Source organism: Patiria miniata, unplaced genomic scaffold (assembly GCF_015706575.1).
Source record: "Patiria miniata isolate m_02_andy unplaced genomic scaffold, ASM1570657v1 HiC_scaffold_6, whole genome shotgun sequence".
Classification (NCBI taxonomy): Eukaryota; Metazoa; Echinodermata; class Asteroidea; order Valvatida; family Asterinidae; genus Patiria; species Patiria miniata.
The window spans coordinates 10697683-10716470 of NW_024037073.1; the positions used below are offsets into that span (position 1 = coordinate 10697683).

At 41.2% G+C, this 18788-nt stretch overlaps 1 protein-coding gene across 1 annotated transcript; it reads right to left on the minus strand.

Moving 5' to 3' along the window:
* Nucleotides 1-6550: 6550 nt before the first annotated feature.
* Nucleotides 6551-17606, minus strand: LOC119742850 (angiopoietin-1 receptor-like). Its single transcript, XM_038219051.1, has 13 exons — nucleotides 17516-17606; nucleotides 13111-13761; nucleotides 12392-12661; nucleotides 12128-12288; nucleotides 11206-11428; nucleotides 10118-10228; nucleotides 9668-9831; nucleotides 9457-9570; nucleotides 8594-8664; nucleotides 8212-8252; nucleotides 7804-7903; nucleotides 7185-7290; nucleotides 6551-6823 (listed from the first exon to the last, which is right to left on the minus strand). Exons 1-13 carry the CDS (start codon nucleotides 17604-17606, stop codon nucleotides 6758-6760), a joined length of 2169 nt encoding a protein of 722 aa, XP_038074979.1. The 3' UTR covers nucleotides 6551-6757.
* Nucleotides 17607-18788: the final 1182 nt, after the last annotated feature.

Sequence of the window (18788 nt, forward strand, 5' to 3'; positions counted from 1 at the left end):
CAACTGCTTCCAAATTACTTAGAATTGGAAGCCCCAAACCCGGGCCTGGGCTTCATTGCCATATCTATTCCATTCCCCTAATTGGATTGCTCTCAGAACCAGCAGCGTATCCAGCTTTTGATGTCGGGGGGGGGGGGGCAGCCGCACATCCGCGCCGAAATGTAGAGATTTTTTTTTCTCCGGACACTTGGCCTCCGTAAAAACAAAAAGCGGGGAGGGGGGGGGGCAGCTGGTACCCATCTTCCAAATGGGGGCGCTCTTCAAAACTGACCATTATTATGCATACTACATATTATATGGACATTATCACGGCGCATTGTAACTGTTGTTGAGCGGGTTTTCTTTGGTGGGATTGATGTCAGAAAAAGTCCATAAACATTTAGTTAAATTGTTGCTGACAAAAACACATTGTCACAAAAATCCGCCGGGGGGGGGGGGCAAATGCCCCCCTGCAACCCCCCCCCCCCCCCCGCAACCCCCTCCCCCCCCCCCCCCCCCCCCCCCGGGCCCCCCACTCTGGATACGCCACTGCTCAGAACTCTCTAATATCGAATAGTTTGAGGGTATAACTTTTATTCATGAGATCGGCAGATGGGTTTAGGCCTATTTACAGGTGTGAACCCATGTATCGGGCACAGTCCCTTATTAGCATTCTGAACATGATTGTCATTCAGCGGTGTTTGTATGCAACGCCGAGGTCCCAGTGATACTCCATGCAGTATATGTATTTAACAAAAATAGTGTGGGGTCGGGGGCACACTTTGTCAAGTTTACCGTCACCCATTGAGGCTTTAACGCTGACCATCACTATTTGTTCTGACAATAATAGGAGCTACATCAAGGGGGGATCCAGGGGGGCCAAAGGGGGCCATGTGACATCGTAATATAGAGGCAGGCAATGAGTACACCAGTATCTTTTCCTCAAAAAAACATTGGTTAAAGTGGTCAGAAATTGCCTCAGATCACACCACAGAGCATCTAGAATCCAAAAAAAATTTCAGGGCCCTTAAGCGGGCCCCGAACCCCACGCCGTAATTTGTTTGACCCACTTTTTGGGGAGACCAAAATGTTTTTTGGCCCCCCAAAAAAATTGTGTTCTGGATCCGCCCTTGAGCTACATTAATACATAATCTGGCTGAATTTCAATAACGACGAAAATGCATACTTATGATTAATCTAATCATATATCTTTTTATAACACCTCACCCACAGATTCTGTGTCTTGATTGGCCGAGAGCGAGTCACATGTTACTTTCTAATTTTGCTATCTTTCTGTGCACAGCCAAAAGTACTATGCGCATAGCAACCAAAGTACTATGCGCATAGCAACCAAAGTACTATTTCCACGGCGCGGTATTTGTGTGCAAATGCATGCTGGTGTGCGCGTTGCGCGTTGTGCGTAGCGCATATTATTCCAAAGAGAGCGCGCCGCAGACTTGGGTTCAAACATTTCATGAAGGGGTAGTTTTTAAGAGAGAAATACATTTTCCACCAATTTTGTATTGAAATTGAAGTTTATTTCAACTGTGTTCAGATTTAAATAATTTAAAATATTAAAATCAAGCAGAATCTGTGGGTGAAGTGTTATAAAACAAATATTGAATGCTTTATCTCGTGGTGAAGTAAAACTAGCCTCCCTCGGCGATCCATGGACCATTCTATTTTCCCTCGGCTTCGCCTCGGGAAAATAGAATGTCCATGGATCACCTCGGGAGGCTAGTTTTACTACACCACTCGAAGCATTCAATATTTGTATAATATCTTTACCATGAGGCTTATAGTCCAGCGGATATGTGACAAAATATCGATGAATTGTGCACTTTTGCATAAAAGCGTGAAACTTGGCACAGATGTTTATATTCATGCGAGAAAATGTTTTAGATGTGGAGCCATCGCAAATTTACCCTTTTAGGGGCGTGGCATCCATTTAAAAAAAGGGGGCGGGACTTGTCGTGCCCGCAGTAAAAATGGTTTTTCCCACTTGTAACAAAAGCAGGAAACTTCACAAGACATAATTATATAGATTATTAGTGTTTTCCAGATTCGGAGCCACCACAAAGTACCTTTTTAGGGGCGTGGCAGCCATTAAAAGAAAAGGGGGGGTAAACGAATAAAACGTCCCACAGACGTTTATATTCATGAGAAAAAAAATTCCAGATGTGGAGCCATCCCGAACACACCCTTTTAGGGGCGTGGCATCCATATAGGAAAAAAAGGGGGAGGGGTTTTCATTATGCCCACCCTGGAAATATTGTTCCCACACTCATAGAGAAATGGAACTTTCCACAAACATTGACATTCATGAGAAAACAAATTCCAGATGTGGAGCCATCTCGAACACACCCTTTTAGGGGCGTGGCAACCATATCAGAAAAAAGGGGAGGGGTGGGGTTTTCATTATGCTCACACTGGAAATATTGTTCCCACATTCATAGAGAAATGGAACTTTTCACAGACATTGACATTCATGATAAAAACAATTCCAGATGTAGAGCCATCGCGAACACACCCTTTTAGGTGCGTGGCAGCCATATTGAAAAAAGGGGGGGCGGGGTTCTCATTATGCCCAATATGGGAAAAATGTGCCCACATCTCATAAACGAATGAAGCTAATTTCCACAGACATTAATACTCACGAGATAAAAATCACACGTGGAGCCATCGTAAACACACGCTTTTAGGGGCGTGGCAGCCATAATAAAATGGGGGGGGTAGTCATGATGCCCCTATAAAAGAAGTTGTGCCTACCTTTCATAAATGGATTAAATTCCACTCGGACAGTACATTCATAAAAATCTTTTTTTTTAATGTGAGGCCATCACAAACCTACCCTTTTAGAGGTGCGGCATCCATTTTTAAAAGGGGGGGGTACTCAATATGCACAACGTGGACAATTTTGACCGCGTTTCATATAATAAAATCCACCTCAGATAGCTGTTTAATGTGTTGGAGTAGGGCCGCCTTTATAGTTGGAATTTACTGTTGACAAACCCTTTGTTTTCTTACACTATTGCATTCTTGCCTCATCTATATTAACCCAGTTACTGGTTATTTCGTCTATAGAATTATTGATAACCTTTCAACTGCAGCAATATCTGAATTAGGGGTATAAACTGGGGTACCTCAGTTAGTCCTGGAAAGACTAGTGTTACTTCTTCAAATACATTGTTTCCCCTGCCTTTTTTTCTGACAGACCAAAAGGCATATGCAGTGTCGCACCTGTATAACGTATAATTTTTTTTAATGGATTTGGTCGGGGTAAAAAAAAAACACTCATAAGAGCTTGATATACCATTTTTAAGAGAACAGAGGTGTTGTGTGGTGGGGGTACACAGATTCATTGAATGTGAAGTCATAGTGGATGTGTCCACCACTTTGTGAGGCGAGTACATCGTGTTGTTACCCAATCTGCTGTCAATGCGGCGCAACAGGTAAGAAGTAGGGGGATTTTACACTCCCCCCCCCCCCCGTAAAAAAAGGATTTCTATGGCCCTTTAATGCTAAATGTTAGAGTTTAGGGCTGCCATTGTGTGCTGTGTATTTTTAATTATGAAATCACTCTGGAATTTAGATGTGCATGATAATATAGGTGCAAGTACACACATTGAACAATATAACACGGGTTAGCCTACCGGTACTTACCCATGCTCTTTGGGGTAAGTCATTGTATTACCAAATAATATAGGTTATAGGCCAATCAACATTATAAGAAATCAACAACAAAATATAAAAATGCAATTGTGGGCACAGTGAGTAGGCCCCTCACACCTCTAAAAGGATGAGTTTGCTCTGGCTCTACATAAGAACTTTCTTTTATAGGTGCATCATGACTACCCCCCCCCCCCATTTTATTATGGCTGCCACGCCCCTAAAAGGGTGTGTTTAAGATGGCTCCACGTGTTATTTTTATCTCGTGAGTATTAATGTCTGTGGAAATTAGCTTCATTCGTTTATGAGATGTGGGCATATTTTTCCCATGTTGGGCATAATGAGAACCCCGCCCCTTTTTTTCAATATGGCTGCCACGCCCCTAAAAGGGTGTGATCGCGATGGCTCTACATCTGGAATTGTTTTTATCATGAATGTCAATGTCTGTGAAAAGTTCCATTTCTCTATGAATGTGGGAACAATATTTCCAGGGTGGGCATAATGAAAACCCCGCCCCCCTTTTCCTGATATGGTTGCCACGCCCTTAAAAGAGTGTGCTCGAGATGGCTCCACATCTGGAATTTGTTTTCTCATGAATGTCAATGTTTGTGGAAAGTTCCATTTCTCTATGAGTGTGGGAACAATATTTCCAGGGTGGGCATAATAAAAAACCCGCCCCCTTTTTTTTCCTATATGGTTGCCACGCCCCTAAAAGGGTGTGTTCGGGATGGCTCCACATCTGGAATTTTTTTTCTCATGAATATAAACGTCTGTGGGACGTTTTATTCGTTCATGAAATATGGGCACAATGTTTTCCAAAGTGGGCATAATAATTAAACCCCCTTTTCTTTTAATGGCTGCCACGCCCCTAAAAAGGTACTTTTGTGGTGGCTCCGAATCTGGAAAACACTAACAATCTATATAATTATGTCTTGTGAAGTTTCCTGCTTTTGTAACAAGTGGGAAAAAACATTTTTACTGCGGGCACGACAAGTCCCCCCCCCCCTTTTTTTAAATGGTTGCCACGCCCCTAAAAGGGTAAATTTGCGATGGCTCCACATCTAAAACATTTTCTCGCGAATATATAAACATCTGTGCCAAGTTTCACGCTTTTATGCAAAAGTGCACAATTTTTTCACATATCCTCTGGACTATTAACATCAAAACTGAATATAATAATTATAAATCTTAAACATGTATTTAAAAAAAGTGTTCAAACAAGTACACTGTTTTTGAACAAAGCGTATCCCCTTTAAATTCTAAACAAGATTTAAACGTAATGAACACAACTAAATAATTATGTTAGTATAATGTCTGCTGCTGAACATAATAGGATTACCAAAGTTATAACATTCGAGCTACTCAAATTATATACACATGTACAATGGAGTCCTACCAAATGTGGTCTCGATCCTCAATTGAACGAAAAAGTACCATTATTAGACCCCCACATTTAGGCTAAGACCACAACTGAAAAAAATATAAGGTGTATGTACAAACTTATCGTTTCTAGGAAGTTTGAATGGCTTGGGCGAATTCGGCCAGCAGATCATAGGTATTAATCAAGGTATTTAAGCCTACCAAATATGTCTTTGTAACAAAGCTGGGCGGACAAACTGTAACGTGAGTTCCTGGAACATATCCCTCCGGAGATTTATGATTAATTTAATATTGTTTTAATAATTGAAATCATGGTAGGATATGACTGGGAAAACTTTCAAATGAAGGTTTTTTTTTTAATTTTGCCATGTCCTTTTCTTGTCACGAGAGTTACCGATAAAAAAAAAGTATTGCCAAACTAACAGAATGTTTTTGTTGGCCTTTTTGGTTGCGTAGTCTCTGTCTTAATTGCAATGGATTTCTGTGAGACAAACCCACCCTTAATGCTTTGACTTTATAAAATAATAACACAGAGTAGACGGAAGACCCATTCCAAATGAACCGTAAAGTATCATGCAATGTGCCCACATACAATTCCAAAGAAGAGAAACTAGGGAATAGATTTTGAGTGAAAAGACGAAAGTAGGCCTATACGTTGTTTGAACAGGAGTCACTTCGGTCAAAGCTAGATCTTTTTGAACGCATACATTTCACCCAATTATGTCTTGTTCACATAGGGAGCGAATTTTTTTCATGTACAAAGAGTGAATTTGCATAGTTTGAAAACACAGTAAGCCTTTTAGATAGGGATTTTTTTTCATAAGCAAAATGTAATTTTATCTTAGTGAATTCCATCGTCTTAAGTCCTCCTACGCTACGTGTATATGGTTTGGCAACGGACTTTTAATTTGAAATGTCTCTGATCTTTAAGTAGTACAACTAAAAACAAGTGCACATTTTGTAAAATTAAATTTCAATATTCATTTAACTATTGTAGATTGAATTCACCGGGAGAAAAGTTGCTCGTGAACTATAATTAAAAGAAGAGTCATATACCCAAAATACGTCATGCATCAACAACTTTATATAATGGCTGACAGACAATTCGGGCGATTCTTAATGCAGTGCGCCACCAAGAGTTTGCCTTGGAAAGTCTGCTTTTCAAATTCACGGTCGACAAAACGTGGCCCATTTGAATCAGTGTCTGTAGACAACTTGATCATATTTGTTATAGATTGGGATATAGCGTTCTGCCGCTATACCAAAAAAAACCCATTGTTGAAAAGAAAAGAAAAGGGCAAACATAGACCTACTCGGATCATACCCTTACGGAACTACTGACCAGAAAAACTAACAATTGACGTCCAGCGCTGCGAATTTGTCGACCATCTCTCAACGCTTCACTTGGAAACATGAACTTTCCGTGGCAAACGCTTGGTGGCGCACTGCATTGTGAATCGCCCGAATTAAATCAGTACAAATAGCCAATTACAATATGTACACCATGGATGACCTTATTTGTGTGGAAGTATCACTCGGTTTCAGATTATTAAAAAGAATAAAATAAACACTACGAATGAAGTCAACATCCAATCTGGACTTTGTATTCCGAAGTATGACATGCCCACTATCAAACGCAAGGAGGAAAAAAAAAGCATTGGAACAGTTTGCGCTAGCCCTCTCATCATCACTCACGTGAACACACCTTGCTCACGTGACGGTGTCTGGCTTATTTGTCGTCGAGCTCCAATCGAACCATGTTTTCATATATTTTTGGATCCACGGCCATGTAGGTCTGGGGAAAAATTCGAAATATGATAATGTGTAAAATTCATGATATGATATCATCTAGTTATCGTAAAACTCATCTGTATCAGTGGCGGATCGTGGTGGTAGTGGGTTAACTCCCCTCCCCCTCGGAGTCGCAAAAAAGGGAGGGGAGATTTAAAAAAAAAAAAAATACCCCGCGGTCAAAGATACCAGGTTCTTCGATCAATTAGAGATGTTAAATATGGCTTTAAAAAGTAGAACTTAGGCAAGTTTTTAAAACACAAGAAGTTTGCAAAACTGCATGAGAAAAATGCAAAACACCTTATGCTTCATTTATTGTCAACGCTCGCTGATACTGATGAAAACTATTTTAACTTTGGACTCACATGTTCTATTTTATTTCCATCCATCTTACTCAAGATGGATACCAGGTCAATAAACGAAGGTCTTTTGTTCGGATCATCGTTCCAGCACAGGATCATCACGTTGTATCTGTATGTCAAAAGAATCAAAGGCACAAATTAATTATTTCTTAACATGCTTTATGTTTATAGGGGCACCCTATTTTAGAACCATGTCATTTGTAGAAAGGAATGTTTCAAACTTCCAATCGTTGGGTATATGTAACGAAAAAAGATAAATCGAATTTATGACATCAATAGAAGAATTGACGCCATTGTGTTTGGGAGAAATATGGAATACATTTTAATTGTATTCATATTAGAATAAACAGTTATCTTTTAATTCAAGCGGAATCTGTGGGTGAGGTGTTATAAAACAAATATTGACTACTTTAACTTCTCCCCTTCGCCTCGGGAAAAAAAAGAGTGCCCCGTGGAAAACCTCGGGAAACTAGTTTAACTATACCAGTCGAAGCAGTCAATATGTGTATTTTACTCGAAGAGATGCAGAGCAAGTGCAGTACCAAACGTGTAATTTAATGTCCTCAGTCATAATATGCAGTTCACTGATATAGCAAAATGAATAATACTTCAATAGCATTACATTTCATCGTCACAGTTTCGTGGTTTAGACATGCGATATCCTTCCTTCAACAGGTCTGCTAAAGATCGTGCATTCTTGACATCTGGATACGGGGTTCCACCTTCAGACACATATAATACAAACGTCACATTATGCGAATTTGACATCCCTGTTACTTAAACAACGAACTGACTTTATTAGTACCGCAGATATGTGATCGGATATAGTGCCATCGCAGATTTGTCCTTTGGCCATTGGTATTCAGTTAAAAAAGGGAGGGAAGTAACACCCAAGCCACTCGTTACAATGATTTATTTTTGTGTGTATATTTCAGTATGGTTTGTAACTCTCAAATGAGACATTGTCAAGCAACAAAGCTTTGTAGCCACTAGATCCTTATTTAAATTGGATTGACAAAAAGGAACTTACCGAGGGTTGCTATTTCCCATAACAGGATGCCAAACGACCACCTGTGGAAGAATTAAAAATGTGTCGCTCAGTCAAGGTCCTGGTAACTTAAACTTCGGGGGCTATTTTCATAAATTTTCTTTTGAAATGAATTAAAGTTGAATATATTGAAAGACCCAAACACAATGGGCAAGATTATTGCAAGAAGAATTGCCCATGTCATCACAAGCGAATCTATCGAACCTTCAAACAGTCCATGCGCAATTACTTTAACATTCCCTTACAACCACGCCATGTCGCCCTCCGCAGATTTAACCACAATTTTTCAACCCATGTCTCTCAGACGAATTGGGGTAAAGAAAATTTGCAAGGCTCGATTGTGGCATAACCGATAACAACTTACACATCGCTCTGAGTAGTGTAGGTCTGGTGTCTTAAAGATTCCATAGCCAGCCAGCGGGTAGGAACACGTCTCTACGAGTATATTCAACAGAAACAACAAAGCTGTTTACAAAAGGTTTTGAAATTATCCATCGAGCCCCCCCCCCCTCCTCCTGACCCACCCACACACCCACGCTTACATAGGCATAGAAGTGGGGTACTTCCTTTATTCTCGTGTACTAACATTTTACAACGTCGCACACTAATGTCAAAATGCTCTTATTCTAACCAGAGTTAATGTCTTGGGCTGAAATTCGGACGTAATATCCCTTTTCTAAAACTCTTCTATTTGCGACAAATCAACCCACCTTGGAAATTCCTAGTTTTTGAGTAAAATCCGTATATCTATTTCGTGAAAAACTTGTGGGGTACCAAAATGGTACCCCGCAAGTCGGTGGGCATTCCTTGTGGGGTACCTCCCATTGTTCCGGTACCCCAAAAGGCAGTGTTTGCACACGCACCCATACGCACACACTTAGTATTTAATGCCTGCAATCGGGGGCCCCGTCCCTCTTTTGTATGTACACGGTTAACTTTTTAGGAAGTCCTTCCATATGTTTTGTACACGAATCCAAATTGAGGACCTCTCGGGATTTGGGGATCCTACTGTCCTCTATTGCTCAACGTCCACTATTGAATGCAGAAACAAACTCAGGCCATCATAGAGGTCATACACACAATCATGCTTCGTATGTAAAGGACCGTCGACCAACGTGATAACGGGACTATAATTTATTCGAATGTTCCCCACATCCGTAACTCGTAATTGTGCTGAACAGCGCAATATACTAGAACAAATTTGATCCATAAATAAAAGAAACTCACAGTTGACGTCTGAACATAGATATCCTCTCCGCGCGACAGGCCAAAATCGGAAACCTTTGCGATTAAACCATCCCCAAGCAGAACATTTCTCGCCGCCAAATCGCGATGTATAACCTGTATCAAGTATAAAAGCATGACTGAATTCGGACGCAGAAGTTCCAAATTGTTTTTGTGTTTTCATCTAAGACCATGAGAGGACGCGCAGGCCTACCCCTGATTCAGCGAGATGTTTCATTCCCTTGGCGACATCCAAGGCAAATGTGACAAGCTGGTGTGACGTCAATGCACCCTTAGAGCTGGACGTCGAAAAGTTCGCTCGCAGATAGCTTCGCAGATCGCCGTTTCGAAGATACTCAAGAGCGACATACAGGACGTCTGAGATAAAAGCAAATACATGTGTCAATCAGTGTTTCAAAACCATTATTTTATAAAATGATGGAAATCCCTGGATTAGAAATTTAAGGGTAGAAAACGCTTCAATGAAATGTTTCCAGTAACCTATACCAATAATACAATTTCGAATAATGTCACAGGCTGGGTCTCTGGGTTCTAGATGTTATCAGGGAACCAATTTAATTTCAGTAAAATTGGGGGGAGTTGTCAGGCATATGTTAAAAAAAACTGCAATTATAATCAATACTTTTCGATATTTTCGGATTACCTTCATGCTGACAAGCACCGAGCAGTGAGACCACATTTTCATGGTGGCCGATGGAGGACATGGTACGGAATTCGTCCATGAAGTCGGCACGTTCACTAGCTGAGGCTTGTCCTGAAACAAGTACAAAGAATTATGTCATCACTGTCATCATCGATAGGTATCACTTAAACATTTCTAAATAAGTAAGATGCGTGTCTTTATTATTTTTGTAACATCAGTGACCTTTCCCTACTGCCAAAACGCAACCAAATATAAACCATGTGTCAGGTGGCGTCATGCCGACAGGCAACCGGCGGGCACCCAAAACATTATTTTAAGCATTTTTTTTGCATGTTATTTCGCACACACTTTCGAACTATTCACACTTCAAGAGATATGCATGCATTGCCGAAGGGAACTATTGGCTGGAAGATGTCAGCATGTGACTCCAAAACATCAAATTTTAAACATAATTATGTCACTTGGCCTACACCACATCTTGTATGAATGATCGAGATTTACACTTAAAAGGGGCACAGCTGATCTTATGATTTGAAAATTCAGTGTTATGTTCGTGATTTGCGAATCAATTATATCAACATTTATGTATGAAGAAAACACAACATTCTAAGTTCGTTACATTCCAAGACAGTTGACCTTGTGTTGTGGTCCATTGGATATGGTGTTCGACTCGTGTGCCGTGGTACATGGGTTCGAATCCTGACCGTGGGAACATGATTCTTGTGTTTTTGAACAAAACACTTTACCATTATTGCTTCGTCCTTCGGATGGGACGTAAAGCCGTAGGTCCCGTGTGTTGTGTAATGCACGTTAAAGAACCCAGTAACACTTATCGCTTAGAGAAGGGGTTTACCCCTCTGTTTCTGGCAGTGCTGGCTGCAATATGCGCCACAGCACCTCGTATACAATAAGGTGCTACATAATAGGTCTCATAATCTCATGAACTTTATTGACCTATCTCTAATATTAGACATAATTTCCAGCGCCTTGAGTATCTAATTGTTAGTAGATACGTGCGCTATATAAGACTCCGGTATTATTATTTTTAATAACATAGAAGCAATGTGAGGAGGTGTGGTTCATTTTACCTTTGAGTATCTTGATAGCAGATCGGGTCTTCTTCCCACGAACAAACACAGTCCCCAGTCGGACCTCTCCAAAGTAACCACTGCCAAGGACGTGATCACCGACACCTAGATTGCTCCAAAGGATTTCCCACGTACCGGCCCAGGATGGGAGGCCGACATCCTCATAAACAGTAGATGTTTGACCCTCTGGGGTGATCTTGTCTTCATAAACAGTGGTTAAATTCTGTTGAAAGGACAGTATAGCTACGTTGATTATTTGCACAGATGCACACAGTCGAAGATTTCGGTGTTAAGCGGACTGCATATTTTTTTTTACATTTCTTTGACACCTTAAAAGAAAATTGCCCCCAGCAAAAAGAAACATTTATTTTTGGAATAAAAATGGGCTCACCTTTTTTACCGCTTCTAACAACTGCTTCCTTGTACAAAATATATATAATTCAATCCAACGAGTTTTTTCTTTCGCTCTTTCGCAAAGCAAACAAGTACACGCTACCATACACACCTTCTAAAACCTTGGATCTAAAACTTATATATGCCGTAACTCAGGCGCGGTTCTCCGGGGGGGCTGTAGCCCCCCAAAAATTTTGTCTAGCCCCCCCCCCAAAAAAAAAAAATAAATTTCGTAAAAAAAAATTGCATTAGCAAAAAGAAGGATTGTGATGTACATGCGAACGGTCTCCCCCTAAAAATATGGCATGAGCCCGCCCCCCCCCCCCCCCAACCACCTATTGATTTTCGGAGGCCTAAGTGTCTGGAAAAAATAACCGGTCTAAATTATAGCACGTCTCCCTGAAAAAAAATTCTGGATCCACCGTGCTAGCCCCCCCCCCCCAAAAAAAATATTGGTTCTAGAACCGCGCCTGCCGTAACTGTATATGCCCTATGACAATAAATGTAGGCGCGAATTGAACAGACGTACCATTTCAATATCTGACGAGTTGACACCCTCAGCATTCTGTGTTCTCTGTTGAATCTTCGCCCTGATGTGCCGCACAATGAAAACTGTGACCACAAGGAGTAACAGCGTGCTGAGAACGCAAATCACTGCAATAATAGCAGTGTCATTTCCTGTATCGGCATCTGATATGCAAATGAGATAAATTAGAGTGAAGACTTTAGTAAACCGGTCCAGATCGACATAAGTAGTTGAGACCGTTATTATCAGAACATAATTTCAATTTACCTTGAACTATGACAGTAAATCTGCACGTTCCTTCGTTTCCAGATGAATCTCTGGCTGTGCATGTCACTATCATTACCCCCTCTGCGTAAACACCACCTGATACCACCAATGCGTTGCCTTCATCCCTACACACAATAATGTCGATAATTCCGTCAACATTATCGCTACCAGACGGTAGATCTGGTGACCATTCAACTCTAGCACTGCTTACTCCAGCATCAAGAGTTACTTCAGCATTTGATGGGCAAATGAGAATTGGAGACACGTTATCTAGCAACAAAAGTAAAATAACAAACCATTGTCATGAAGTGGTGATCGAGTCGCGACTGGAGACATGAAACCAAAGAATTGATGTACTATGGCTTCACATGTACAGGAAAATTGTTTGGTTTTTTTAATTGCCGTACAAATCTGTTACTTAAATATGTCAAAGTGAATTGGTATATGCCTTCATTTGAGATAGAATCTGCTGCAGCTGTACAAAGCCATGTCACAGACTATATGCCAACTCCGAATGTATCACCTGACAAAGCACGTATCACAACATATTGCCCGACATGCAATGCATGACTAGAGGCACGAACGCCTCATTGGAACGAGCAGAAAGTATAATGAGACCGAAAATACTTTATATTTTTATTTTTACCTGAGTTGATCTATGAGCCACAATGTACACCCAGACCTTAATTAATGGTCTGAATAATGGATTAGAGATTTACCAGCATGCTCGCTAGTAGTCGTTATCCCCGTGGTGGTTGAAAGACAGTCACACCACCACCACGGGGTCATCGGTAACTCCGTGGTGGTTGGTAGACCCGTGGTGGTTGGTAGCCCCGTGGTGGTTGGCGGCTCCGTGGTGGTTGGCGGCTCCGTGGTGGTTGGTAGCTCGCTAGTGGTCGGCATCCCCGTGGTGGTTGAAGGACAGTCACACCACCACCACGGGGTCATCGGTATTAACTCCGTGGTGGTTGGTAGCCCCGTGGTGGTTGGTAGCCCCGTTGTTGGCCGCATGGTTGTTGGTGGCCCTGTGGTGGTTGGTGGTTTTGTGGTTGTCGGTGGCCCCGTGGTTGTTGGTGGCCCTGTGGTGGTTGGCTCCCTGGTGGTTGGTAGCCCCGTTGTTGGCCGCGTGGTTGTTGATGGCCCTGTGGTGGTTGGTGGTTTTGTGGTTGTCGGTGGCCCTGTGGTTGTTGGTGGCCCTGTGGTGGTTGGCTCCCTGGTGGTCGGTAGCCCCGTTGTTGGCCGCGTGGTTGTTGATGGCCCTGTGGTGGTTGGTGGTTTTGTGGTTGTCGGTGGCCCTGTGGTTGTTGGTGGCCCTGTGGTTGTTGGTGGCCCTGTGGTGGTTGGCTCCCTGGTGGTCGGTAGCTCCGTGGCTATTATTTTTTCGACAAAATTTTGACAAAAAAGTAATCATTAGCCTCGACAATTTAAAGTGTTCATCAAATGCATTTGTGAGGCATCAAACAAAGCTACATGTACCACCAAAGGATTCAAAGTGTAAACACAAACGTCAACACATTTATCAGTGAACATGAAATTTATACGCTTACGGTAATTATTGTAAAGGTACCATTATTAAAGGAGACACGTTATCGCAAAGGAGACACGTTATCGCAAGATGGGAGACATCAGTCATTAGGGAGACATGTTCATGTCTCCCTAATGTCACAGCCCCCCCCCCCCCTTTAGAGGCCAAATTTTGCTGTTGCAATTACATTATATTTGTTGCTCGTGGTCTAATTAGTAAACATATCGAAATTCGTGGACAAAGGACAAAGGAATATTGGTTAAGGGAACATTGAAGTTTGAAAAATTGAGGGTAATAGTGCTCATTGCTTTATTTTAATATGATCTGGACCGTATCACGTTATCAGAATCGGAGGCCACTGACCCACGAAATGTAGAAGGCCCCACAAAACAAATCCCAAATTTTCTGAAATGAACCGCAAACATATCTCTAAGCTTTTTTATCGGTCAAAGCTCAAAAGAAAAAATTTAAGTCCGCTGGCATAATCCAACATCATGATTGTGGTACAAAAATTATAATTTCACGGCGCAATAAAATGGTTCATTGCACACTTCAAAATAAAATCCAGTAATAGTAACGGGTCAGCAAATACAAGATGCTTACCGGAATTCGTCTTCATATGGAATTTGGGTTTAAACTTTAAATGCGCCACGCTGTCGGAGTCAAGCAGACTTTCTGCGGGGCGTATAACCACAGTAATATTTGGTAAAACATTGGAGACTCTAATGACTGTGGACACATGAATTCACATTTTGGTCCAGCTAATGTTCTGAAATTGTAGCAACTTCCTGTCCCTGAGGAAGGATGAAATATGATCCTCATTTCGTTGGAGGCCCCCAAATGTTGGAAGCCTTCGGTCTGGGCCCGGGCCCAATATAGGCAAGTGCGTTAATCCACTACTGATTAGAGGGCTTGTGGGCCCATTCCTTAATATTGAAATCATATCGAAAATTTGTCCCAATTTGAATGCAAAAATTCTCATTATCTTACCCGGGTAGTCGAAGTTAAGGGAAAATAGCACTCAGAAATCGTGTGATAACTATGTATGCCAGACCTCAACATCTTTTAAACTGTATGGGCATACCCTTTTCAACAGAATGTATCACAGTGCATCTAATAAAATGAGTGTTTCTAGTGCACTTTTAATCCACCGATCAACGTATCTGTCTCATTGACGCAATTATACTAAGGATTGGAAGGATATTTTGAATAAGAAATGTCTTTACCTGTTGACAGCGTAGGTGCAAAATTCAGAAATCACAAAATAATGATCATCAGTAGCAGCTGTCTTGATTTATTGATTTCGTCAGCCATGATGGTAGCTTTTTTAATGAAAAAAAAGGCAGTTTTACATGCATATCAATGATCGACAAACAGATATTCCTATGTGTAGATTTGTTCACGCACATCCTTTGCACCACAGGAGGAAGTACGTACAGTACAATTTGGTGCCAACTAGTTTTGAGTGACTTGGCCAGGATAAAGGCTTTAATTAACTTGAAAGAATGGTTCTACAAAGCAGCACAATGATATGAATAAGCAGTTGGCCGTGTATTCATTCTTCTAGCGTCAAGCACGAAAATTTTAATAAAAACAACTACGACATTAATATTTATGTAACCTTGATGCCGTTTGTGTACTTGTTCGTCGCGAAATCGAAAGCCGCAGATGCCATTATCTGTTTAGGTGTTTTTTATGTAGAATTGTGCGGTGTAACTCCGAAGCCCGAAGAACCCACAATCGCGTGGGAAACACGAGTTGTTTTATCTGTTGCCTGAAATTTACTTTGTTGATTCCCTACAAATATTTCAATTTGTATAAACGCCATTTTTGTCGATCAATTTAGCGGGGGACTTTTTTGGCCTCAGATTTTCAACACACACTGTGTATTCATTGGCCTGTATTTGCCTCTTCAAGCAGGCACTCCCCTCCCTCACCCTCATGCCCACGAGTGGTGATTCAGGTACCTGAACTCCAAACTACCTGTCATAATAAGTGTTACTTTGTATCGCATCATGATATCATGCCTTGGCCGCAGCCACATTAACACCAACGGGCGTTTTAGTTATGTGCCGTAGACGTAATATATATTTTTTTTAATATCCGAATTTTGCACGTATTCTACGGGTGCACTAACCGCTCCATCCATTGACGTCATTCTGGGATAGTTTTCAACTGCCTGACTCAACCGTTGTTAATGTTTAGACCACCGTTTTAGAATGACGTTCTGTCGTCGGTATACATGACCGACGTTAACAATTAAGACTATACAAATATACACATCACATTGTGGATCTCTGTAAAATCTTCTTGATTTAGCGCCGGAAACGTCACTGCAGAAAACACTGAAGAAATGAATGTTTAATTCTCCTTGCATTTATTTGTTTGTTTTGCTTTGTTTTAGTTTTGGTGGGTTTGGGGATCGTTTTTTGTTTGTTGGCACAATAATTGTATTTAATCGGCTCTATACAAGCCCAAAATGTGCATGGAATGAATTTGTGTAGCATCAAACAAGGCTGTTGTGTCACCAAAAGGATGCAAAGTGTGAACACAAAAATCAACTCAAAACTATTGTAAGTATTCCTTTGCTGTCAGTGAACAAGAAAATAGATACGCTGATAGAAATCATTACTTTTTTACATTAAGAGCAAGGGTGGATCACGTTATTAGGAGGCCATCGGTCAACTGAAGTCCTCACGACACAGATTCCGACATTTCTGAATTGAACTGGAAATCATTTCCCTAAGGTCTCCTTTGTCAAAGCTGAACACAAATATAAGTCATTTTTCCTCCACTGGCATATCAAACATCATAGTGAGACACAGATTATATTTCAAGGCGCAATATTAAAGGAGTTCTCTGCACACTTCAAAATAAAATCTAGAAATTGATTCGAAATGACATTTCTCTTGTTATTTTGTAACTGGTAAGTAAATACAAGACGCTTACCGGGATTTGTCTTCATATGAAATTTTGGTTTAAACTTCAAATGCGCCATGTTAGGAGTCAAGCAGACTTTCTATAGGTTGTATAAGTCAGTGGTATTTGGTTAATCATTGGAAATGATAATAACTGTGGACGCCTGAATGCACATTTTGGCCCTGCTAGTGAATGTTGTACAAGTATTGTAGCAACTTCTGGCCATGGGCGTCGCGGGGGTGAGGGCAAGGGGGCCATATTGCTGCTTATTTTAAGGGGGGTAGGGCAAATGGTCCCCTGCTCACGCTCGGAAAAATGATAAATTGAGAATGTAATGAAAAAGTTCAGAAATGTTTGGGGGAAATTTGGTTTGCCTCCCCCCCCCCCCTTGAAAAAAATCCTGGCGACGCCCATGCTTCTGGCCCTGACGAAGGATCAAAATACACAGATGTAGTCCTATAGAAAATCCCATTATCTGCACCTTGGTAGTCGAAATCAAGGAAAAATAGCATTCACAAATCTTGTTATTGATATGCCAGCCCTCAACATTTTTTTAACTTGGCATATTCAGTTCAACGGAATGTAATAAAATATAAAAAAAAAATGTAAACGAATGTTTGAGTGCAATAATACGAAGGATTGGAAGGGTACGGTCTGCTTCAAAGAAGAATGTATCTTACCTTTTGTCAGCGCCGGTGCTACATTGAGATATGGCGAAATGATGATCATCAGTAACAGATGTCTTGGTTTATTTATTCCGTCCACCATCATGGTAGCTTATTGAAATAAAACGTTTTACAGGTCTCGGGAGCACTTATTGTTTCGGGTGGATTGTTAGCCGAGGAGCGCATGTAAATGATTGACAAAAGATTATTTCTACGTGTAGGCCTGCTTACGCCGTCCTTTCTCACCAAAGGAGGAAGTACAATTGAGGAAATTTGGTGCAAACTATTTTGGAGTGACTTGGCCAGGATAAAGGTTATAAATAACCTAGAGAAATGGCTCTGCAGCAGCACAATGAGATGAATAACCAGTTGGCCACGTATTCATGCTATTGTGTCAAGCACGAAAGGGCTCTGATTTTGTTAAATACAACTTATGACAGTAATATTTATGTAACCTTGATCCAGTTTGTGTACATTGCTCGTTGCGAAAGCGAGAGCCGCAGATACCATTATCTTTATGTTTTTATGTAGAATATTGTGCAGTGGATCATCCCGAAGCCTGAACAACCCACCCTCGCGTGAGAAACCCAAGTTATATTATTTGTTAACCGAAACTGACTATGTTGATTCGGTACCGATATTTCAATTTATATAAGCCATTATCTTTCACTCAATTTAGCGCGGGCCAGAGGAGTTCTCTGTTTTGTCCTCAGATTTTCAACACACACAACCGGCCTCCCTTTGCCTCTTTGAGCAGGCACTCGCACCCCTCACCCTCTCTCCCACTAGTGGTGATTCAGGTACCTGAATTCCAAACTATCTGCCATAACTTGTCGCGCATCGTTATCTTGTGTCTTGGCCACAGCCACATTTATATCAACGTGCGTTTTATGTGCCGAAGACGATATATATATTTTTCATTATCCAAATTTCGCACGTATTCTACGGATGCATACACTAACCACTCCACCCGTTAACGTCATTCTCGTGTAGTTTTCAACTGCCTGACTCTGTCGTCGGTATGATGGGCTCCGTGCACAAGTACCTCTCAACGGCCAAAAAAAAGGAGAATTGGGGGAGATCTAGACTGGTTCCCGGACCATCTACTGCGCATTCCGAATGATCCAAAATTATTGGGGTGGGGATTAGTCTGGGAGACCATCGCAAGCTGAATTCAAACGCATTCGTGCACCGAACAAAACTGACAGATTATTATCTATCAATCTGTCAGTTTATCTATTGGACGTTTCATCACAATTTGATTCAAGCTATCCCCCTAAGAATTGAA